General features: G+C 31.2%; 1 protein-coding gene across 5 annotated transcripts in view; it reads right to left on the bottom strand.

The window, feature by feature from the left end:
• The window catches only part of LOC118186934 (patronin-like), a 275,820-nt gene that overhangs the window by 13,801 nt on the left and 245,317 nt on the right, over positions 1–16,702 (bottom strand). For 3 of the 5 annotated variants that reach the window (XM_085823647.1, XM_085823648.1, XM_085823644.1), the window contains 2 exons: positions 14,710–14,874; positions 12,750–12,845 (listed from right to left, as the gene is read on the bottom strand). In XM_085823647.1, coding sequence (XP_085679773.1) covers positions 12,750–12,845; positions 14,710–14,874 — 261 coding nt within the window. The remainder of the gene's footprint in view (positions 1–12,749; positions 12,846–14,709; positions 14,875–16,702) is intronic. The other 2 variants (XM_085823646.1, XM_085823645.1) reach the window with 2 other exon arrangements.

The raw sequence follows: 16,702 nt of genomic DNA, 5'->3' as shown, positions 1-16,702 counted from the left end.
AAGTAATTTAAGTAAAAATAAGGAAAAAAAGAAACTTTTCTGAAATCAGAAGACGGGAAGTTGCTTCATGCAGTCATTCTTTAAAAGTAAAAGCTTAACTAACCAGTATACTCGGAAATTGCCGAATATCTGAAAATTCTGAATAGTCGAGCATAACTGGTTAAAGAGGAAAGGGGGTAGATTGTAGCCGTTTCTTAGATTTTTCAGCTAAATAATGCTTTTGACATTTCAATATGTGAATTATATAAAAAATAGTCAAATGGAACTGAAAAATAATCCGCTTAGCAAGCACAGTAAAGCTCTTTTACTCTGCGAAATATGGCAAATATTATTGTGCAATACGTGAGCCTTAATTCTTCTGCATGTGCTGTTACGCAATCAGAATCAACAGCTGCCGGTATTCGGACCGTCATGCGCCCATGCGGCATACATATTTATCATTGAGCAGGACACATTGCGCTCCGCGTGATATCCATACTACACTCATATTGATTAATAAAGAGATTTACCAATATGAGGTGTTTTTCATTCTAATTTTGAACAGACTGCATTAAATTTCCGGAATAGAATCATTCTTTGCTTGGACTGGTAGACCACAGAACTTTTAGTCTTATTCAATCCAGGTTGTAAAGTGACCAAAAAAAAAAAAAAAGTCTGTTGCTTGCTTTGCTGTGAACTGTAACGGTTTCATTATTCGAGATTTTGTGGAGAAAGGGGAGAACACCCAACTTGAGTACTATTTAATGCATTGGGGGGGGAAACCTCCACTATTTTGACTATTTGATTACTTTCACTTTATTTATGCCATTCTGAATACTATTTCTTAGAAAACTAATCTGTGTTAAAACACACCCATTTTTGAAGTTTATCTATATTTCAGCAGTTACTGCAAACATATTATAAATATTCATACATATACGATCATAATAAATGCGAATATGAACTGACCACATGGAACAAGAATGTAAATGATTAAAATCTTGATAGAAATTCAAACGTGTGTAGTATTGGGGAGCAAAAGAATACAGAATTTACCAGATTTTCTACTGCTTTGCAATTCTTTGACCAATAGAACAACGTGCACCTGTCTGTACTTGCGCACACCAAAGGTTATGTTAATGCAGAGAAAGGGGTGAAAAGCGATTTCTGGGAGTATTCACCATCTGACGATCCATATAAGGAAGAAAAGTTTTTAGGACAAAATGTGCGTTTGTTAAAAAAAAAAAAAAAAAGCACTAAAAGCAAAAAAATAAGCACTAAAAACGAAAAAATAAGTGCTTCAGAGAAAAAGTAAGCACCTATAAAGGGCTTTTATTTTTTATCTTCAAATATAAGGACATATAAACACTTGTAAGGACCACTACGAACCCTGATTAATTTCCGTGATTTCTTTTTTGCTACTATGGTACAAAAGAGAGATCATTACTGATTATATCCATCAGGTTATTACATCACAAACTGTCTATGCCCACTGGAAGTAGCAAAGACCATATGAATAGGAAAAATTCCACACCACAACCATGCACACAGAAGTTGTCTAATGCAGCTGAGTCATGAAGAGAATGGATGATCTTTTAATGACAATGGCAGTGTCATATGCTATTTCAGGATCATCCTGAAAAAAAAAAAAAAAAAAAAAAAAAAAAAAAAAAAAAAAAAAAAAAGGACTACCAGGATCTGCCCCCTCCCCGAAAAGTAGAAAAATCTAGGTTTCAGATTTTAACGGTGCTTGCAATCCACCAGTCTGCTGTTACACTCCCTTCAACTAACGGCCCCTTTATTAAGCATCATTTTCTTTGCACTTATGTCACATGTAATTCAACGGTAAAATTACAAAAATTTTAACAGCAGCATAGCAATACACATTTAGAATCCTCGATGCAGGGTCAGGTGTCGGCATTCAGTTTTCTGTTCCCCCTCCCAGTCTTTTTCTCAGTTTATCATACTAATGTTTAGTTCTCTACTAAGATCGCTTTAAAAAAAAATTTTTTTTGGTCTTTATATTATTAATGTTTTGTGTGTTTACTTTATTAAATATCATGTTCTTGGAGTTTACACCACATAAAATTCAATACAACAGCAAAATCACATAATACTTAAAAACAGCATATCTTTAGAATTTCTGATAGACAGTCTCGCACACTGGAGATAAAAATGTTTTATTCTGTACAGTATTACCACTATTAGGTTTGAAATCATCCAGTTTATTAATTAAAAATTTAAAATGTTAAAGATTTACAAAATATGAAATAGATAATAAAACAAATTCAAAATTTGGGCTTCTAGTTGCTTATGTTTGAATAGAGGACTACATTATTCAAAACTGGTTGGCTGGCTCTATGTGCCATTGCTTTTTCACAATGAGAGAAACATAGATATATTCACACAGATTGTTCATTAATTTCTTTAAATATAATAAAGGGTAATAATATTTGGCAGCAACAATTTGAAAAGCAATACAACATATTTAAGTGCTTTAATGCAAAATGCAGTTTCAAGACTGATATCCTATTTGGGACTAATGTCCCTTTTGGACTAAAAAAACCCAAAGACAGTTCAATTCTCCACTTTCAGTAAATTCAGATTAAATTGAAAAACTGTGAGCACAACTACTATTAAATATGCAAATTCCAAGCTTTTCAATGCTGATTTAATGTTGCCAAACTCCTGGGACAGAAGGCATTGAGACTGGTTGTCTTTTTATTTTTGTTTTAAAACTTAATAAGTGAATTCTAGGTTTAACAAGGTTTGAGTTAGCATTAAAAAACAACATAATTGCATTACTTTTTGTACACAAGAGAAAGACAAAGCTTCCTGGATGCAAGATGCACCTTACCCCAATGGTATCTTTTACACAACTCTCAATTTTCTTTGGTTGCAAAATGAGAAATAGATATACCCAACAGGGCTGAAAACCAAAAAAGCTTCTTCAAGTCCTTTCACTTAGCCCATGTTGAGCTAGCAGGAAGGGCTGGGGGTTTTTCATCGAGAATAGGTACCTCTTTTAATTGTGAACACACATTATTTGTCACATTGATGATGTTAATACTTTTTGGAACATTTTATAATGTTTAGCTGTAGGTTTTAACAGATTAAAATTATTCTTATAATAAACTATGGGAAACAAGATCCCACATTATGAATGCTATCCTAGAATAAATTGTGTTTGTAATGCAAACTTGAATGTGTGTGTGTACAACACAATACTTTATGAATTATGGGATATTCAATAACAATGACAAGTGAGTGCATGCAGGCTTAGTGTAACAAGACAACCTTAATATATAAAGTATTATGTTCATAAGACTTTTTTTTAAAACTATTTTTGCCAGCAGAATGTACTTTTAGTGTTTAGCCTGACTGTTATGAAACACACTCTCTATATATAAATATATATATATATCTGTGTGTGTGTGAAAAACATAAAATTTGAAAGACACTTAAATGGCAATTGATGTCTCTTGCTTGGCTCTATATAAACCTCTCTATCTACTCATTATTAAAAATTTAATGGATCATAATTAAAATTGTGGGCTGCAGATTGTCCCCATTGTGATGTGCCTGAATAGAGTAATCAACAAGTAATATGAATATGTTTAGATTACCAACTGAGTTGTGAATGTTCCCCATTTCCAGTTATGTACAACACTGCAGCCTCCAACTTTGAATATCAGTGAATGGTTCTACTAAATTCTCTCCACAGACCAATTTATTATTACACACATATATTATAAAAATTTATTTATTATATACATATAACTTTTTATTAATGACTGAAGGCCATTTAAATTGCAGATGATGAGATGCAAATAACAAAAAACAATAATAATATTTAAAGCCAAAGATTTCAAAATGAATGCTACCAGTATTTTAGTAGCAAAGTAGTAATAATTTTCAATAAATGATCTCAGAAATGCCACTAAGCAAATGCAGATTTAATAATTTGTTCAGATATTTTTGGGAATATAAATAGCATGTAATGCAAAATTGAACTGTAAATACAGTACTAGATTTAAATTGGAAAATAACTAGAGTTTGGTTCCAACACAAGTTCATTCTTGATACAAATGACAATTCTAGCAGAGGTGCATCAAGGCTCTTGTTAGAATCCACTACAGCATGTATTCATTTTATAAGTGAGTTACTTCAATACACAAAATATTACATAAAATTTTGAATGCATATCATGCAGCATTAAATATTATGCTATTATAAAAAAACAATTATTTGTGTATTAAATTATGTTTTCAGCATTTAATATGGCTCCTTCACCTTAGCTTTCTGGGTTTGGAGTAAAACATTCATTTGGGGGGAGGAAAAGGAAAGAATCTACACATAGAAAGGTTGTTAAATCAAAAATACTGAATTAAGATACAAATGAAAGAATATCTGTTTATTTATCAATCATATTATTATAGTCCCACAATTTTATTACCTCATTATACAAACACACATTTTTCTCAACTTTCCTTTCTCAGGGGCACGGCAGCTCGGGGTAGGCCCTGGCCTTCTCAAGAATTTCCTTCCAGGCCTCTCTTTTCTTGGCCATGGTCTTCTAGTTAATCACTCTTAAAGTGATGAGGTCTCCTTCCTGGCAATCGACCCATCTAAGGTTGGGTCAGCCCCTAGTTCTTGTTCCAGTGGGCTTGGCCAGGAATATTTTCTGCATTGTGCGCTCGCTGTTCTTTCTAATAATGTGGCCAGCCCATTTAATTATTTGGATTTATATGCATTTCACAATGTCGGGCTCTTTGTAGATACGATAAAGTTCTAAATTTGAGTGTCTGTGCCAAGCACCATCAACTTGTATTCCTCCAAAAATAGCTCTTAGTATCTGCCGCACAAAGATACCAAGGGCATTTTCATCTTTTTGTGTCATTATCCAGGTTTCTGAAGAATATGTGAGCATAGGTCTGATTAGACATTTATAAATTAATAGCTTTGTTTTTCTTTTAATTAAATTTGATTTTAAATATTTCTTTAATCCATAAAAGCATCTATTGGCAGCTTTAATTCTCCTCTGTACTTCAGGTGTGATGCTGTTATTCATGTTAATCTCAGAGCCCTACATAAAGCTGACAACTTTCTCAAATTTATAAGTACCTAATTGCAGGTGAGCAGCAGAGTCTGTTACCCTTGTGCATTAGATGTATTTAGTTTTTTCCTGGTTTATAGTAAGGTGCATTTACCTGCCTCTCCTTTCCACGGCCAGAAATGCCCCTTTCAGATCAAAAGGTGTTCTTGCAATGATGTCTATATCATCAGCAAATGCAAAGATTTCCACAGATTTATAGGAAATGGTTTGTCTTCATCATACAAGCTAAAGAATATGTTTCCACTAGCATTGATTTTTTAGGCCCAAATAATTTTTTTCTCTTGCTATGCTGAAGAGTAGGCATGCCAGCACGTCACCCTGCTTAACCACATTTATAATTTCCATTGCCTCTGAAAAATCACCCTGGATTTTAATTCTCTGCCTGATTTTACTCAGCTTAAGAGCAGTGAGTCTTACAAGCTTGTCAGGAATATTAAATTCTTGCAGAGCTTCAATGAGTAATTTTCTATTTATGCTATCATAGGCATTCTTGAAATCCACAAAGAGATGCATTTGCCAACCTATAACACTAAAAAAATTAGGACTTTTTTTTTTTTTTCCCAGGAGATTTTTCTCAATGACAAAAAGATTTTTCAAATGATAAACTATATATTTTTAAATAATTAACTTCAAATAGCTAATAATTCTTACTAATTCTTAAATGGAAACAGTACAAACATACTTACATGTCAAAAAATATTATTATTTGAATAAAAAAAAATTTAAACAAAAAAAAAAAACCACCCACTTTAATCAGTTTGTGTACAAACGCTATGAATAGTGGGTGATTTTGCTTTCATTATGAAACTTTATAATTTTGTTGAAAGCAAGTGCCACTTTCTTTTGCTAATAAAAGTTTTTCTAATGTGTCATTCCTAATTTGAGATCTAAATTTAATCCTTGTTTTAGCTACAACATTGAAAATCCTCTCACACTCTATATTACTATGAGGAATTGACATTATGACCAACATTATTCTAGACACTTCACTATACTTTAAAATTCCATCAGCACCTCTTAGTTTTCCAATTAATCTCCAATGGGTGTCAATCCTAGCTGGTTTTATAACTTTATCCAAGTTTTCTAATTGTAAACTGCAAAATTGCAACTGAAATTTATCAGCTGCAACATCAGTAATCATCATATTTCATTACTAAATGAAGTAAAAAATAATATTTTAATCAGTTTTCATACAAATGCCATGAATAGTAGATTTTGCTTTCATTACGAAATTTCATAATTTTGTTCAAAGCAACTGCCATGTAGACTTACGTTTGCTGACAAAAGTTCTTCTAATGTGTCATTACTAATATTAGATCTAAATTTAGTCCTGTAAAGTAAAAGCTGGAAATCTATTCAAAAAATATCTTATATCAGAAAAAGATGTATTTGCAAGAGCAGAAACATCTGCAACTTTAGCATATAAAATCCCATCATAGTTGATTGGAAATTTATGTATTATGTAATCATATACTCATCAGAAGTAACTCCTAATGTGGAAATAAAAAATTATTTTTATCTTCCTCTCAAAATTTGTCCACTACTTTGTTACTTGCAGCCCCTATTAACAAATCTCCATCTTCTTTCTGATTTCCTATTTCATCATAAATCACAATGCATATAGAATTAGAATATATAATAAAGATTGATTTTACAAACTTTGATAAAATGTCTTAAGATCATAAATCACAGATTGCAAACATAAATCAATGGAATTCTGCTTTGTAGAACTGTGTTAAAACATTGAATGATGGAAAAATGAAACAAACGCACAAAAAAGCTTTGTTAAGGTCCAACGACAAAAACATAAATATTCGTTCTTCACAAAATAAATTTACAGTAATCGTAAAATGTTTCCCTTGCTTTTTTTATTTTTAGAGCAATTTTTTTCAGATTTATGCTTATATATTGAGAGTTGCCAATTAAATTGGTCATTGCTGCAGAAATTACTTAACTTTTCTGAAACCTATTTTTAACAGTAGAAGTAGTAACTATACATCCGTATGCTTTAGGTATTTTATAACTCTCAATACAGCTCTTAAGCTTGACTCCCGAAGCATTTACTTCTTCCTTAAAAAATGTAAGAAGTGGGTTCCATTATCGAGGATTCTAGCTAAATATTCCTTTAAATCCAGAGTATACATACATGTTTGAAATTTTTTCTTTTTCAGTATTATGCAGAAACTGGAATTGTTTCTATTTTTCTTTCCTTTTAGAACTACTTTCAAGATAATGATATATATCAACAGTGTGTTCATCCATACTTTTTGTAAAGAAGCTGCCCCTTTTCCAGCCACTAAATTTAAGAGATGACAGGATGCAATCTCATTATTTGCAAATCTGAATTTTCCTTTTTTAAGATGCCTGCAACACTAGTCTTAAACCTACCATTGCTGGTGCATTATCAGCACCAAGTGCTAAGCAATTATCCAGAGGAATTACATTTTCATTTAAAGTTTTTATAATTAGCTGTCACATATTAAAAGCTTGTCGAATGCAATTGGCACAGAAAGTAAACCATACTTAACTTCTGAAGACACTGGATTTAAAAAAAAAAAAAAAAAAAAAAGCAACAATTGGATACAGTTTTGAATTGGTATAATTGCTTTCATCCATAGAGCCAGAATGGAACTGTTTTTAATGCAATCAGTAACTGAAGATTTATTTTTCATATCCATTTCTTTAACAATTGTAGCCATTTTGATCTTTCACCCTCAGGACACATTTTTCTAAATAAAACTGTAGCATGATCCAATGCATTCAGTGGCAGATTGAGCTTCAGTAAAAAAGCAGAAAACAGGCATTCTGCATTAACCCTTTAACTGTCAAGTTATTTTGATGATTTGGGTACACAAATTGTCAAATTTTTTTATTGCAAAGATCAAATGTTTAGTACAAAATAAAATATTCTTAAGTAGTTAAAAATTGATATTTTGAAGTACATGGGTAAAATTTTTAAAGTTTTGTAGCCACTGCATATTTGCTTGAGGCGGCTGCCACTCAACATGGCAGTTGTAAAGTTCGCTTCTAGCGGAGCATTATTTTCTAAAAATGAAAAAAAATTATTATTTTCTAAAAAAGAAATAAATATAAGTGAATACCTATTAGTAGTTCAGTAATTCAGTCTTGTGTGGTACAACTGGAAACACTTTTCCAAGCACAAACCAACTCCACAATCACTACACCAGAATCATGATTCCTTCCTTATCTTTTCCTCATTTTTATCCTTTTTCGAACAACACACTTTGCACTGTCTTGTAGGCGCACGTTTCGCAGGAGTAGGGATATGAAATGTCGTTCAGTAAGACGGGCAGGGTGATCTATTGTAGGTGGTCTGCCAACATTCTTTTGTCCAGAAGCTGCATCATCATATTTATGTAAAAGCTCTTCTACAACTTGGATTCGAAATTCTAGAAATGTAATATGTTTCTCAACTACATTTTTATAGAGCAAATATGAGTTTCAAAGTACCTTGTCTAGTAAATGTAAAAATATCTTTTTATAATATTTTTTTCTGACGTTTAACAGATTGTTGGATGAAAGGATATTTCCTAATCACAGCGATCTACACCACCCATAGTTAGACTGCAATTAGAAACAATCTTCGCCTTGAGTATATCTCCATTTTTTTATTTTTGAGGCTGACCATGGAAGTATCATGAATACTGCTCATCAAACACACATCCTTCATCTTCGGTTGAAGAATCTAAATCATCTATATAACGTTTCAAAGAACTGGACGCCATTTTACAACAAAAAGATCCCATGCACTTTGAACCAAAGAACTTATAACCTCTAACCTTTGAGATCTTCAGTAAAGTGCTGTCATCTATTGATCTGAGCGCACATTAACTTTTCCAGAGATACAGTCGGGTTTGACAAAGAGATGAAGCCGAAATAAACGTTTCCCGATATATATTCGGGTATAACAATACGATGCACTCAAAAAGAAAAAAAAAGAAAAAAAGAAAAAAAAAAGAAAAAAAAAATTACCTCGAGTAATACTCGGGCGTGACATTTTCGAAAACCAGTGCTGTGCCCGAGATTATCTTGGGCATGACAGTTAAAAGGTTAACTTTTTGGTCCTTTGTTTCCAAAGAAAAAATTGTTTTTTTTCAATAGGACTCATGTTTTCGAGTACGCACATATTTGAGAACATCGGTTCTTCCATCGTTCAAAATCGAAAAATCGCAATGACAAACGGTACACAACGCAAATGTATTACATTTTCTTGAGGAAATTATAGAAGAAAATCATCCGTGAACAATTTTTGAAAACTACATGAGTATTTTACCTTTTGTGCAGACAACTAAACAAAAGATCATAATTTCTTAAAACTATTTCTCGAAAACATATGCGCTCGCACCACTCAATGGTAAGATGAAAGAAATCACAACCTCGATCTTGCTTTGTGGTCATTGGCTAATATATACTAAATGATACGTAGTGGCGCTCGATGTTCATTGAAGAACTGGAACATGACATTTTCAGACACATGTGAGAGCACTCACAAAGAAAATGCACGCCATTTTTTGTCACTGATGAAATGACTTTGGTTTTCTTTTATATGTGATATAGAGAAAAACCAAGTGCTTGGTTGGTCAGTATTGGTTTTTTAATTTTAGAAATAAATTCAGAATACAAAATACAGTACAAAGTCTTTAATCCGGAATGATCTATAATCCAGACCTTAAAGCTACAAACTTTCTACGCATGCACATTTAATGTATAATGGACTGTATAAGCTAGGCTACAGGTGTGTGTGGTGTCTTTAATTATGGCAAAGCACACTAGGGCTATCTGCCTAAGGGGAGGGATGCCTTCGTGGAGGATTTTCTAACGGAAACTGGCTCGTATACACGTTACACATGGGGAAAACCACGAAAACGCCCACGCAGCCAGCCCGTTCGCGGGATTTGAACCTCGGACCGAACTACCAGTGTTCAGCAAGCTAGGCTACAATTATCTAATTGTCTATTTCAGTTAATGTTGCAGATTGCGTTGTTCCTTAATCTTCTAATTGGATCCGGCTTATTATTTTTTGAAGACTGTTAGAGCAATTTTATAAAAAGTAAGCTTGAACTTTCGATTATGTCAAAAAGAGTTTCCGATTCTGCAGCTGCCAAAGGATCTACAAAGCGAAAGCATGTTTCGACGTACCGTTTCCGATAGTCAACAAAGTAACAGAGAGGTTATTGAAAACGAAAAAATTTCAATTGACAAGTTAGTCGGTATTCTCGACACAGCAATTACAGGACTTGAACAGTAGAACTGAACAAGAAATTATGTCTGTTTATGGAATTAAAGAGAAAGTATTAACACAAAAAATGAAGCAACTTAAACAACTTACATTGAAATAAATGTTTAAGAAAGTAAACAAATAAATATTAGGCTTTTTTTTTGGTAAATTTTGATACCCTTTAGATCATAATTGCTCTTTATTTCATAAATTACGGTTTCATATTTGTAATTTTATAATTTCTGCATGCCATCTTACCAGATTTAAATTGATGATCTATAATTCGGAAAAAACCCTAATCTGGAATCGCCGAAGTCCTGACGAGTCCGGATTAAAGACTTTGTACTGTATCTTACTTAGTAAAAATATGTTTTGAAATATACCAATTATTAACATAGTGCTCCAAAATATCTCTAATTAGCTTCATACAGAAAGCTTGATTTTTTTAGTTGCTTCTATTGATAAGTTTACATTTATCAAATTAATTTCAGATTCCTTAAGATGATCACTTTTTCACATGACAACGAAAACCAATGTTTGAGAAAATTCTAAAATGAAAGTCAAAACATAATGTTAACATTAAATTCATAGTATTAAAATCAGTGATAGAATATTAAACTTTTAACTATTCAGTTTAAATGTGCTTTCAATTTACTGCAAAAATGAACCTATGCTGCAATCCTGTTCACAGTACCATTGCTGTAAAGTTTAATTTGCAAGTCTTCAAAGAAAATGATCCTAAAGCATATTTAATACAAAAGTTTTGCATTTAAGCTTTGAAATTGCAAAGATTTCATTATTTGGAGAAAAGTCTAAAATAGTGTGACACAGAATTTATATTGTATTTTTAACATTTTAAATTAATCATTAACAAGGAAAAGATATAATACTACAAAGTGCACACAAAGTGGAAAAATTCAGTCAATCAGCATGAAAAGTAGCACAAAATATGTAACATAACTAATACAGTAGAATTCCAGAAATCCGCAAAGCTTGGGATCAGAGGTTGTGCGGATTTTAGGATTTTGCGGATTTCAGGACAGAAAAGATAAAGCATAATATTCTGATTATTGGATTATTAATTTTATGGCAAAGCACACGAGGGCTATCTGCCTAAAGGGAGGGATGCCTTCGTGGAGGACTTTCTAAGGGAAACTGGCTCGTATACACGTTACACATGGGGAAAACCACGAAAACGCCCATGCAGCCAGCCCGTTCGCGGGGATTTGAACCTTGACCGAACTACCAGTGTTCAGCGTCTTTACCGCTCGGCTGCTGGTGGGCTCGCATAATATTCGGACTAAAAGTGCAAAATGAATAAGGCATATTAGATACATTTAATTAAATTATTATATACATTATTGCAATAATGTATTATATGCATTAAATTATTATTACATATATAAATTGATTATATTATTCATTGTAATATATGTACACAGCATCGAGGTTTGCTGATTTCGCCTCATGCAAAGATTTCCGGTTTCGGATTCCAGTGTTAGAATCACTGTTGCTGTCAAATTTCCACAGCTTTTCTTTATTTTTCCGTATATCATACACAATCGTGTCACAATTCCATACCATTCTGCTATAAATCGAGGAGTAGCACCTGCTTCCATCTTTTGCAGAATTTACACTTTTTGTGTTACCGTCAATGCAATGTGTTTACGTTTTTCAACGTTGCAAGCAGTAAAATCACGAGTGTGTTTCTTATCTGTTATTGTATTAAAAAGGGCTGAAATTAAAAATATTCTTAATTTATCCACAAAATATCCGGATAAAAAAAGGCAGCACTAAAGAATCGTGTGAAATGAAATAACAAAGCTCAGAAAATACAACAACGTGAATCGTGAACTTGAACAAAGAGTTGAGTGAATCGCCTGCTTTTTAACCTCGATGCAGATTAGAAGGAAAAACTTATCTTATTTATTTTATCTTATTTTTTAAAACTTTTTTACATCAATAATTTGGTATTTCTGTTTTGACTTATTATTATTCGGTAAGCATTTTTTTCTTCGATATTTCGTACTCAATGTTGCGGTTTCCGGAACCTATAAACTGAATGTTTATATTCTGAGAGGCAAAGTGGATTTCAGGAGTTGGCGGATTTCAGGTCGGCAGATTTTCGGTATTTGAAGTTAAAATGAAACAACAAAAATAGATGTAAAGATATATAAATATAAACATCCAAAACAACTTTCATTTTTAAAGAACACAGGTTTCGTGTCAAGAATTTCCCCTTCTCTAGAAATCTACTTAAAATGTGCAGAAATATTCTCTGCAACAGAATTATTTATAATTGAAATACTAAAAGAAACAATTTAACAAATTTTATATCAATATTTAAAACATGTTAAAAAAAAACCTGAATAGCAGTCATGCATAACTAGAATATCTTTTATGCAACAAATTTACCTGTTTTGTTTCAAAGGAGTTAAATGATTCCTAAGTTCCACGACAGGTTTTGTGAAGTTTGAACTAAGGCGATTATTCTTCTTAACTTGATGGACACTGTTGGTTAAATGATAGTTGCAATATGCAAAGCATAACTTCTGATTTTCTACATTTAGTTCACATTTAAGTTCTTCATGTAATGCATAAAATACTTAATGTGAAAAAAGAAGATTTTTGCAAATATTTGGGGGGGATTAGCTTTTGAAAAAATATAGAAAAACTTCTAACTAAAAACTTTACAACTTTTTTACTTCATCAGCACTTATGCCATTAATCTTTGGTTTGAACTATACTGATTGAATAACATTTTATAAAAAATTTAAACTGGAATTTATGATCAAATCAGAAGTGAAAAATAAAAATAAATCCTTTTGCACTATTGCACTTATTAAAAAAAATCAAATTGTGATATGAATGTAGAATTTTACAGCATTACTTTTTTTATTCAGAACAAAAGCCCAAAGAATTCAACAAATATTTCACCTTTAAAAAATTAAAGAAGACGTTCTTGAAGATCTTACCAAATTAAAAAAGATGCCTTAAAAATTTAACTATAGTTAAAAATTAACTACCCTCATTAAACTGCTATTTATTAAAAAAATTAAATACTTTTATAAGTTTTTATAATTTTTAATTAGATAATTTTCATATTTTTTGAAAAAAATTGAAACTTAAATAAAGTTTCTTATAGCAATTTGTGGATTTTTATTTTAATAAAATGAATGATCTTGCAGGATAAGAGTGCAGAGAAATATATGATAAATTACTAAATCTTACCATTGTAAGTATTCTGCATTAGTGAAAACAAAACTGACACTAATTCATAATCTTATTTTTTGAAGTACTTAAAAATTTGCATTAAAATTTATGATTGTAACTTAGAAAAAGTTGGTAAATTGATTTAATTAAGATATTTCTCATTTACTTCACTACTAGTCTAACAGTCACAATCACTAAAGGCACAGTTAAAGTGTTAACCAAACTGAACACTTTTAAGCATTCATTGAACATAAATTTAAATATTGGTTACATAATGAACAGAACGTTTTCAAAGAAGCAATTGATGCTTATGTTCTTATCTGTATAAAAACAAGGAACTTGTATTATTCTTATATTTTAATGCATTTAAGTTAGAAGTTTTTCAATAGGCAGCAAATTTATGAAGGAAAAGGCATTAACATGAATAAATACTCTCCTCAAATATTCTTAAAGCAAGCCAACCATAAATTTAGATGAAATATAATAATAGCAACTGAAAACACATGCTTCAAATTCATGACAAACACATGCATCACGCAGTTTTTAAGCATGTCATTAGCAGATTAACAGCAAGCAAATTCATAGCAATGCATGACTGTTACTCAGAATGCTAAAAGTGCCTAGTTTAGCAAAAGCACCTTGAGTGAAAAAGGAGCAATTAAAACATAGCTTCAGAAATAAATGTTGTGTTTCTTTATATATGATTAAAAGAAACAATTATAAAAAAGTATAACAGGCCACCTTTTCCCCTTTGCCTATTTATAGCAGACTAGACTACAAAGAACACAAAATATAAAACATACAATACATAATTCTGTGACCTTTTTAGTATACATATTTAGTGTGACTTAGGATAATTATCAATGGTGTTTTATAAAAGAAAAAGTAATTTATATAATATTCCCTAAAAGAAGAAAGACAGCTAAAATATTCTCTAAAGGAGAGAAAAATTGTTACATATTTTCTATATAATAATATGAACAAATACACAAAAATTAGGAAATTACAAAACATTTTCTAAACATTCTTTTGGGCTAAATATAAATAGATAATACTAATCAAAAGACCCTATAAGAGATTAAAAACATTGGGGTGGTCGCACAGAAAAAAGTACAACAATCTTGTGATCCAAGGACGCAGAAGCACAAAACTTCAAACATACCTTGTTCTTAGTTTAGAGGAAGGTTTCACTGTAATTTCTTTATGAGGAAGACTGCCTTCTTTTTCAAGCTCTTCCTGTAATTTTCGTTGTCGATATTGTTCAAGAATTGCTTCTCGCCTTCTCTTTTCCTCCTCCTTCTTTCTTTCAAGATATTCTTGCTTTCGCCTTTAAATTTAACCATTGTAAGATTAACTAAACTACAGAAACAGAATGCTTCAAAGATGAAACTAATATAACAAATTTTTGACATCAACCACCTCTCTAAGATGACAACCTTTGAAAAGCGACCAGTATTTCTGAGAATGAATAATCATGTTCTTTAAGGCTACTATTTCATTTCCACAAAAGTCTAACATAATCTAGAACCACAGGTGATCGTCTTAGAGAGGTTTCGCACTGAAGTTAAATCTATTTCATTGCAATTAAATCTATGTAAAATGAATCACTCCATAAGCTTTGAGATAAAAATATGTAAAATTATATGATAAAAACTTTATATTTTGTTAAACAAATCAGTATTTAGTATTCTCCCCCAACTCAAATTTATTTAATATAAATGTTATAAAATTTATTTAATCAGTACTTATCATTGAGTTTATATGCTATATAAAGTCTCTTGCAGGGATAATTAAAAAGGTATATTCATTTCAATTCTTTCCATCGACTCACATTAATTGCCCTTTTTTAAGTTGAAAGTGAAATAATCCAAACAGAAATAGCAAATACAAAATGCTTACTTCTTGATCAAATTTCTTTATTTATAATAAATCTAATAATAACAAACAACCTTTTTACTTAAGATGTTATATCTTGTAATTAATAACCACAGTATTTTCTCACTCTTATTCATTTTCCCCAGTCTTTTAGTTCTCAAACAGGAAAGGTATATAAACCGGTTTTGATGAAAGCTATTTTGTCACATTTAATAATACGACTTCTGGATTGGCATATCCAGGAAATGTTCAAGATGCTTTAAATTGGTATATATTCATTCCATTTGCTTGCACATAAATTAGAAATATGGTGTCCAACCTATAGTAATATTCACAATGCCATTTCTATTAATAAATAAAAAATGAATAAAATGGTGAATCAAATAATAAAATGTATACTCAAAATAATTTACAACACAAAGCAGCTAAAGAGAGTACCTTTATTTTCAAAGATAACACTAATTTCAATAATTCTCCCAATTGTTTTTAAGCAAAAAATAGCTTTAAACTTCAATTAAGTTATTACATAAATTAGCATCCACCGCTTTCAGTTTTGTATTAAAGATGTATCTTCTACTGCTACTTGAACAAAATTCAACCATTTGTTCTATCTGACTCTTTTAGCAACAAATACCTTTAACTGCAGATTTATTATTCAGGGACTATTTATTATTTCAAAGACCTTGGGGGGGGGAGGGAAGAAGAAAGAAAAAGAAAGAAAAGAAAATGTTACCCTCAGAAGCAATTCACTGATATTGTAAACAGTAATTTCAATTATACTGACTGTAGAATCGTAGATCATAGCAGAACACCCTTTCATGATAATTCCTTCTTTAAATCCACAAATGAATAAATAATTGACTGCTCATATTATGCGATCAACTGTTTATTTTAAACATCAAATGAAAGACAAATAACAGCAATTAAAAATAAATTTCAATTATTCGTATATATATATATAGAGAGAGAGAGAGAGAAAGCTTATATGGTACTTAATAATTATAAAACTAGTGAAATCGAGCTTATGTTGTACATGAAATTACTCTACTATTAATCATCTTGCTAAATTTTAATGCTATTTCTTTAGAATTATCTCACATCTTAAGACTGCTTACAAATCGATAACACTAAAATGAAGGAGGGATTTAAACTGATTTACTTCCCACAGTAATTAAATGCCTTGCTTAAAATTTTACTTATTCTTTCAGTAGACCTTGCAATTGGCTTTTAGTCACTGTCAAATATAATACAGAATCTCTCAATGGTAGTCTATATTATGT

The sequence above is a fragment of the Stegodyphus dumicola genome, chromosome 9, assembly GCF_044657685.1.
Source record: "Stegodyphus dumicola isolate Sdum_Otavi_A_Nest chromosome 9, ASM4465768v1".
NCBI lineage: Eukaryota > Metazoa > Arthropoda > Arachnida > Araneae > Eresidae > Stegodyphus > Stegodyphus dumicola.
The sequence above is the reverse complement of the archived record's forward strand: the minus strand, read 5'-3'. Positions and strand labels throughout refer to the sequence as shown.